General features: G+C 40.6%; 1 protein-coding gene across 2 annotated transcripts in view; it reads right to left on the reverse strand.

Annotated features, from left to right (window-relative positions):
- The window catches only part of sult4a1 (sulfotransferase family 4A, member 1), a 30,896-nt gene extending 22,551 nt beyond the window's left edge, over positions 1–8,345 (reverse strand). Inside the window, exons 1-2 of one of the 2 annotated variants that reach the window (XR_003598945.1) lie at positions 8,066–8,345; positions 7,752–7,973 (exon numbers count right to left, since the gene is read on the reverse strand). Coding sequence is in view for 1 of the 2 variants with exons in the window: in XM_028044236.1 (XP_027900037.1) it covers positions 7,752–7,920 (169 nt within the window). In the remaining variant the exon portion in view is untranslated. The remainder of the gene's footprint in view (positions 1–7,751; positions 7,974–8,065) is intronic. The other variant, XM_028044236.1, reaches the window with a different exon arrangement.
- Between the last annotated feature and the right edge of the window lie 1,052 nt (positions 8,346–9,397).

The following is a 9,397-nucleotide window of genomic DNA, read 5'->3' on the forward strand; positions in this document are numbered from 1 at the left end:
TTTGCAAAGAAACTTTCCAAATACATCTGCTCTATTTCTTACTCATTTTGCTGCTTGTGGGCTCAATGTTGGCGCGCAAGACGTAACCTAGAGAATCCGGTTAAAGGATTTTCAAAATAAAAGATCCTTCAGATTCAAATAATACATTAAACCAGGGCTCTCAAACTCAATTTACCCGGGGACCGCTGGAGGTAGAGTCTGGGTGAGGCTGGGCCGCATTCACACACACGGTCTCCTCAGCCAAACCTTTCTGATTGCCTATTACCATATTTGGCCGTAGTCAGGCGCTGTAACAGCCATAATTGTGTAGTGTCTCTTTAAGATTTTCTAGTATTGCTAATGATGTCAAAGAGAGCGTGGGAGAAACATGCTGGACAGACATGTTAGCTCCTGTTGAGGAAAAATGATTATTTTTAGTGCTTAATACAGTTAATCTTACGGCATGTGTAAAAGGTATATTCAACACTCTTATTTTGAACAAATTTCTTTATTTTGAACAGGTTTGTGTTAAGCATTCAAAATTAAACCAGATGAGCAAGCATGCAGACAAACAGGGGCCAAATGCAGATCTCTCAATGGGGCCTCCCGCTGTGCGGCCAGAGCAAAGGAGGCCATAAAATTAGCATATCCTGCAGGGCAGAATCACTGGAGCTTGGGGGAGAGAAGCCTGTTCTGTTCACAGCAGATCAAAAGCCTTGATCAGAAACCAACATCTGGGATGGTGTGAAGTCTTGTCTCATGCTTCTCTGTGTCCGAGATGGCCGTGGAGCCGCGGGGGGTCGGCCGCAGCGGTTGGCTCTTTTGTTTTTGCCGGAGAGCAGATGGTCTTTGATCTTTGCCGTAAAATTAGGGGGAGTTTCTAAGTTTCTCTGAGTGTCCAAGGTAGCTTCCAGTTGGCCAACTAGAGGAACGCCTTAAGTGAATATATTTAAAAGACAAGACACACCTTTAGTATAAGACTTCGTGTCAGGAGTAAAAAATTCAGAGAGCTGCCACTATTTTTGCTTTTTAGCATCGGCTCTCTCCAAAGGCGTCTTTGTTTTGTTTTTTGTCTGTCTTTGTCTTGTCTGTCTTTGTTTGTATAAGGTAAACAATGCATATCTCTGTTCTTCTGCAGCTTTGTTGATTGATTCATGCGTTGCTTTGTATGGGATTAAACTCTGTGATTCTGTGACGTCAACGCGCAGTGTTGTTGTTTCCTTGTGGCTGCACGCCGCCCGCTGAGGACCCGGAAGATTAAGGAAGAGAGAGCCAAACGTTTTGTCCAAAGTTCATTTTAAATTATTCTTCCTTAATACTCCCTAACTTTTTAGTAATGTTACGGGTTGTTTGGACGCAGCTCAATTTTCATGTCTGATAATATAGCAGCCGTTCAACCGGGCTTTGTAAGGTTGGTGAAGATTTATTAAAGGACAACACTGTGGAATTCCCAGTACCAGTGTGGTTGTGAGTTTTTGACCGTCCTGACGAATCTGTCGCCTCCTCTTCTCCCTTAAACACAACTCAAGCGTTACAGCGCCTAACCTTAATTACTACACTGATCAGCAATTTCCGGTCTAGACCGGATGCTGAAGCACGTGAAGCGGGAGCTGCCGCGGAAATTGCGCATGTACCGCATGCAAATAATGACAAATAGAAAATGCAAATAGGCCCGGCCGATGTCCCGCCCCCGAGAGCAATATACTCCACCGTGATTAGTAAGTTTGTTCAGCTCCGCACACAACACTGAAAAGTGCCAATTATATCAAACTCGCAGGCCGACCTAACATTAAACTTTCATATTAAGGCGGGGGCCACAAACTATCGTCCCGAGGACCGCAGTTGGCCCGCGGGCCGCGAGTTTTAGACCCCTGCATTAAACGGAAATATTTAATTCTTTCTTGCGCGGCCGGGTACCCGTTCGCAGCCCGGGGGTTGGGGACCATTGCTCTAGAGTATGAACCAAAAGCAGTCAGACACTTAAACTTCGAACATTCCTGGGGGGGTTTTTTGTTTGTTTTTTGCAACACTGCTAAAGAATAAATGAGATCTGTATATGGAGTTGTATAGGCTGCACCTTATTCCAAAGGTTAAATGAGTCTACTGTGACCTCATGTGCAAAGCTGATATGATAAAAAGAAATTTGATCTCAGTCAGTTTAATGTGGGAAGAACTGCTTAAGTCCAGCAGTTCATAAGATAACAGGATAAAGATAGGCGTCTGCTATCAGCCAATAAATAAATTCTCCCTCATTCCTACAGATACTGTTTCTGTAATTATTTATTGCTCATGACTAATTCTCACAGGTTGCTTTGAAAGGTCTTGTAACTACTGATGTCTGAGCTTACAAACAGGAATCTCTGGTCAAAGCAGCTCTGAATATCAAGAGTTTAAAATTCCAGGGTGAATAAAATTATGGTCAAAATAAGAAAGTGGGAACAAATCAGCTGAGCACAACAGAGAAAAAGAAGAAAAAGACATACATTTCTGAGAGGGTTGTTTCACTTTTCTGCAGAATATACTAATTGAATATATAACTAGGCCTGTCACGATAGCAAATTTTGCTCAACGATTAATTGTCTCAAAAATTATTGCGATAAACGATAATATTGTTCGAAGACCTTTTTACACTGATTTAATGGAAATGATGTAATAATGCATGCAATTTCCTGCCAAAGATAGATACCCTTTATTTTCAAAAGAACATTTAACACTTGAGCTGATAAACAAAATAAACAAAACAACCAAAAACAAAAATAAAATGGGTTCTCAGTCTCCATTAACAAAAAACTCACTTGAAAAAAAAACCTAAACAACATAAACCCAAAGTGGAAATAAATACTACATTCAACCAAAAGAGTGCAGATTATGAAGTCTGTATACTATGTTGCCCTTCAGTAATAATTAGATTTATATAGAGAAGATGGGCACATCGACTACCTGATGCAATAGTTCACACTACATGATTTTTTGCTCCTATTTTTCCCCTTACAACAATCTTAGAACGTTGGTCTTTCTAAGATTGTGTGGTGTGTTACGGTAGATCGTCATTGCCGCTCCGATCTAAATCAGGGATTTTCCCCGACTGGGAGCTTAACGCAGCCTGTTGAATGTGACAGGCAGCCAATCAGAAAGCGAGGATTCTCCTCCGCGTTTTCTGAGGGGAAATTACGTCGGGGAATCCCAAACAGCTGACCTCGCAACCCGAAGTCCAGCGGACATTGGAGATGATATGTGGAAACAACATTAATGTTTATTCAACATGCAAAGAATATAGACAAGAGGAGGAGTTGGAGCGAAATTGCTACCGCAGTTGATAAACCCGGTAACTTTTCAGCTGTTCTTCGTTAACGTGACGTAAATAGGTTCTAATGATTTTTCATTCAGTCAGGACTTTACGCTGACACTAGTCACATGCATCGCAGGTAGATTGTAGTAAAGCATTGATTAATGCCTGGTTTTAAAATTAGTTCACTGGACTTGTAGCCATTATTTTGTGCCCATTGTTGGACACCACACGGCAGGATCGAACCCGATCGAACAGTTATACCTAGGATTTCTGTCGGGTAAGGTGTGGTCTGTCAGGTTTTAAAAATGGGCCGACAATCGGCCGACAGCTCGTGTGCGCTGGGCTTTACACTAAGGAAATGAGGAAGGGTGGATCAGTGGAGAGCACTGGAGTTGAGCCTTTTTTCATTCGGTGTCATCAACAGAAAGAGAAAAAGGCCGGAAGAGACGATAATGCCGATAATTAAAATGACGTCCATAGTTTTAATTTATCGTACGATTAATTGATTTACCGTTTATCGCGACAGGCCTATATATAACGAAACAACTCAATGCCTTATGTAGCAGTTTTTGAGGTTTCAAAATAGTAAACTTTGTGTTTGAATTCAGCTGGTTTCCAGAGTAATGTGAGCCAGCAGGCATTGTTGTTTTGGGCAGGGGAAATACTCAGCATATGGTCTCTGAATGGCTCTTCACACATCTATAGTTGTGGATTCCACTGGCGTCCCACGGTTGCAAAGCAAGTTTGGGGAAAACTTTGAAAGCTGTTTTCTCAAAAAGATGGATTGGATAGTGCCAACATTCAAATGACCATATCGTCTTCATTTTTTTATTTCTTTTGGAAAGCTCAACACTTCTGTAAAGAATATGTGAAGAACTCATAATGTCCTCGAGTAGACTTGTTCTGACTTTTGCTGTAGTAAGTATGCTAAAGCAAATCAACTTAAGGTTCCATATTACTCCTAACATAAGTATTTATCTTTGCTTATGTAAGTAAATCTTAATGATTTGTTTATTTTATTGTGATTATGACAGGTGGCTTTCTACATATGCCTGAATCTCAAGAACATTGTCAGTTTGTGACAATATAATTAGAAAAGGATTTAGATTGTTGAAAGAATTTCATTTCCATTTCCCTGTATGTTCAGGGAACTGTCAATGGGCAAATTTTCCACTGATAATTTTGAGCCATGTTGCACAGAAATTCCCTGAATGGGTAAAAAAAGACGGGTCCACTGTAAACTTTACTATGATCCAATGCAAAGACAATATTGTCTTTCTAGTTGATTCTGTTTTAAAAAAGAAAGATTAAGAAGAGGCTTTGGTTAGCAGTGGTTCTCCCATGGAGGCTATTTGTGCCCAGCCTCTTTTTCATTGTTGAACCATAAACATCAGAAGGCCTACAGAGCTTTAAATCTTGTTCTGCTTCTTTTGTTACCGTGTTTCTCTGGAGTCTCAAAGCCTTAGCAATTACTTTGTAACCATTTTTAGACTGATGCATGCCAGTTAGCTTTCTAACTGCATCTTGAGTTAGTTAAAATCAGGACATGATGGCTTGCTTTTCGACACAGCCCACTTCAGTTGTCAGAACGGTTCTATTTAAGTGATTCCTTGATTCTACAGGTCTGGATAAGAAGACCTGCCTGAGGTGGTAAAAATTAACTGCACTTCCAAAAATCAATATTTGTCTAATATCAAAATTGGGTTAATAATCTGAAGCCTTTGGGTGAGACAACAATGAAAACAAGAAATGGGACAAATATTTTTTTTTATAGCACAGCGTCTCGGCATATTGCATGTGAGTCACTTTATTCTGTTATTACACAACAAAGGTGTGTGTTGGTGTTAGGAAGTTGGTGTCTTCCTAACTGCTCTTATAGGGTAAACCAACAGTACTCTCTCTCTTCTTCTGGTTATAAAATATTGGTATTACTAATGGCTAAGACAGTCACAAGTTAGTTGCTGGCATCAGAAAGCTCTGCAGAGTCCCAAACACGGTCATGTGTTTGTTACTTATCTCAGGACAAGATGTGAGACAGGCTCACTAACAGTACAACTGGTGCACAAAGTGACCCAAAAGCATGAAACATGGAGCTTGGTTAAATAAACAAGGTTATCACATAACTATAATAGAGTGGATGGAAAACTGTAGAAAAGCTGCTGAGGTCAACAAGTTCTGTCCAAGCACATATTGGAATGTCTTGAACTATAACCCACACATGTCACACTTATGAAACTTATGTTTTTGAAATCTCTTCTCAGAATGATCTGCCCTCTACTTTTGCCCTGGAGACCTAAATAAATGCCACAAACATCTGAGACTGAGAAAAACAGCTTGGATGTTATTTCTTTGAACTCTCTGTCTCTGTTTCATAACAGAACGCTGGATATATTTATTCATTTTTGGTCCTTTATTCAATAGACTGGCATAAATACAGGATTAGACCAGTCTAAGCATTAATTCAAAGTTTGAGTCAGGGTCAATGTCAACTTTCATGCAAAAATTTTCTAATTGGTAATTACAGTACTTAGCGTGGCCATTGCATTCCTGTGCAACTCTGCTCGAAAACAATCTGGCTACTAGCACAGTCTGGGCTTTCTCCCATTGACTCAGATTCTCTCTGGTTGAATTTTGACTGGGCCAATCAGGGAACAGAAGGAGAAATTATGAATGATGACGTTGATTTTCTGCTCTGTTTTGAATTATAGTCTAACTGTAGTTTTAGTGATAGAGGTAAACAAAGGCATTCAGTCCATGTTGCTCACACTTCCAAATATTGACTTAACTTTAGCACCCGCCTAGAGTTCATGCCTCCAGGAAGCAATGGCTTCTTTATAGCCGAGAGTCCAGACCCTCTTGATGAAGCAAACTGTAGAATAAGGAGCTGGTTTTCTACTTCTGATTACTGTATAATATTTCTATGTTAAAATCTTGTACAGTATAGAGAGATTATTAGTCGACCTCAGGCGTCAACATCCAGTGTACTGTTGCCTGCAGGAAGTAAACCTGTATATATTATTCTATAAAGGTTTTTATAACTGAAAACTGTCATGGAGAACTTTGACTAATTAAGTTCAGTTTAAACTTTTGTGCCTGATTCTGACAGTTTTATCTTCCTGGTCAACCCTCAGGGTAAATAAAGCCAGCAGACCTCCTGAAGTTTTCAGTTTAACTGAGATGACTTCTGTTTCTGCTGAACCATTTCTGTGTTGTTTAGGCCCAGGGCCACCTCAGTATTTGGATGGACCCCTGGGCCCCAGGATGACAATCCCTCTCACATAGTAATCTTTTCCTATGTATTTCTCAAAAACAATGTTCAATAACAATCTTTTTGAATAAATTTACAACTTTTAAGCAACTGAAAAAAAATCTGAAAATATTAAGTATATACAACTTTTATGTCAAATGTTTTCTACTATAGTTTTTTCTCTTTTTAGATCTATTTTGCTTTGGGTTTACTTCATTTATTTGTTTTTCTTGTGCAGTCCTTCCTCAGATGGCTGAGCTTTGGCCTGAGATGAAGAGTACAACTTCTATATTAGTCAATTTGAAGAATTCAGACAGCTTAAGTTTTGGAGTGACTTTTTATCACTAAACTCCTACTCACAAACCACTTTTCTTTAATGACTGACACTTTCCAATTTCTTTCCCATCATTTTCTAAGTTTCCTTAATCTGTACACACCCCAAAATCATCAATGCATGTTAGTCACGCATGTCACATTTAATTTCAGCAGCCATAAATGAAAATATCAGATGATTGACAGAAAACGTTAAATATTTATAAATTGGGGTTAGGGTGCTGGCCTGTAATGAGCGGTAAGTCCATGCATAGGGCAGGCTTGGTTAGGCTTTATGTTTTGGATCATTATCCTACAGAGGACAGAATGATGACATATTTTTAGTATTTGGTGAGACTCCAGCTGATTTTTCCTTAAATTGTCCCAGTGTTTCTAAGAATCTCTGACACCCTGTGCTCTGACCAGTCAGTTTATCAAGGAAATCATTCACCTCTCTTGTTCTGTTCACCACACACCTACCGTTCCTCTGTGGCTGTCTGCTCTGCAGCCCACACCCTGCACAGCTTGACATGTAAACACCGACCAGCTCAGCTGTGTCTGTGGCTGAACTGGATGACACAGACCACAGGAGACGATGTGGGCTGTAATGCATTGCAACCAGAGTTTAATCCGTTTATGTGATGTGACTCACTCACTTGCTGGCAGGTGATTATGAAACAACCTGCAGACTGTAAAATGCTGTGAGTGGACTCTAAAACCCATTTCGGCTGCACATGTGGATAAAAACAGATAAGAGCAGATTTACAACTTGCATTGCAAATCATAGTTTTGACAAAACGACATTACAACCATTTATGTGCACTGTTATTTTTAAGCTTTGACAACATTACATAAATGAAGTTGCAGAGCCAGCCCAACAATAAGTTAAAGCAGCAACAACCACCGTGCAGGAGGTTTGTTTACCTGATTTCGGGTAGGTAACAATCCATATGTCGCTACTTCTCAGGGAGAAGTTGGAGATGTCCTCCATCTTCCCTCTGCAGAAGGGCGGCAGCCGCACTCCATCAAACTCGAAGTATTTACTCTCAAACTCGATCGGTGTGCTCGGCGTGTCTGCCTCGCTCTCGGCCATTCTTGCAACTCTCCGCCAGCGCAAGGTGGACAGCACGCGCTCGCCCACGCGAACTGTTTCAGTTAGAAAAAGGGAGGATGAGCCGCTGTGTTGAAGATGAGGATGATAATGATAATGATGATGGTGGTGGCAGGACGGGCCTTACAGGATGCAGAGCCTGTCGCTGGATGCGGGCAGCGAGGTGACCCACGCAGCGAGTGGTGACGTAACGCGCGTCCCCGAGAACTAGCATCAGGACCACTGTCGAGGAGGAGTCAGGACGTGCGCGCGCACGGCTTCTTACGAAACGGATAAGGACACAGCTAAAGTCGGATCACCTGTAAGTCTGCACACTCCTGATGAGGCCAGCTTTTCTCCTCGTAGATTTCAGATTGTAAAACATCTCTGATCCACAGACCTCTTCAGGCGACCCACAACATATGTGTTAGATTTGGTTCTGGACTTTGGTTAGGCCACATCAAACCTTTCTCTCTGGAAGTTTTTTTATTATTATTATTTGAATGTATCCCTGAAAAGTCTGTGACACAAAAATATTGTCTTAGGATTTTAATGTACTGTGTGGTCAAAATAAAGTGGTATTTGAAGCTTTTCTATATATTATTAAAAACCTCAGTGTTCTTTTATTGTTTTGTATCAAAGGTACTGCTGAAGTATGTACTGAAACAACAAGTTTGGTTCCATTGACACAAAATGTATTCCTTCTAGTTTCTTTACAACAACAAATTCTGTCTTCCAGTCCTATGTGTTGGTCCAGAAGGATGGAGACTCTGGCAGGAAGTTTCCACATGAATAAAACCAGTCATTTCCAGCAGCTGTCTAGTGCACTCATTTTCCATCAGTTTCTTCTGTTATTATTGACTGTTATCTTTGTGTCCCGGTGTAGTTCTGGGGCATTTTTTGTAGCCTTCTTCTGACTGATACACTTGTACTGTGAGATAATTTTGATCCTTTGTGACATTTCTCCTTGTTGTTGCCTAAAGAATGCAGACCAGCAAATGTTAGGGATCCTTCAAGGAGAGCAAAGCTCCATCAGGTTCATCATGCTTACTTTCTGCTGGCTGATGTGAAGTTAGGTAGAATGAATGCTGAAACGGAATCATAAAGTATTATTTTAAGGGTGTGTATACATGTGCAATACACACACACACACGCACACTGAAAGACAATTTAGAGAGACCAATTTTTGGACTGTGGGAGACAGCTGGAGTACCTGGAGAGAACCCACAGGGAGAATATGCAGAAAGACCCGGACACCTAGGATTCAATCCCATGACCTTATTGCTGCGAGGCAACAGTGCTGCACCACCATGCAACCTAATTCAACAAGGTTATGGCAATTTCTATTATTTTATATGTAGTTTTTCCTCCTATAAATGTGTTTTCTTGAACTATACAGGATGGTATTTGTTGAAAATAAGTCAACAAATACTATGGTGTGATTTTGAAATCATAAAAATCAGGCATTTTAACGGGTGAG

This window comes from Xiphophorus couchianus, chromosome 17 (assembly GCF_001444195.1).
Source record: "Xiphophorus couchianus chromosome 17, X_couchianus-1.0, whole genome shotgun sequence".
NCBI lineage: Eukaryota > Metazoa > Chordata > Actinopteri > Cyprinodontiformes > Poeciliidae > Xiphophorus > Xiphophorus couchianus.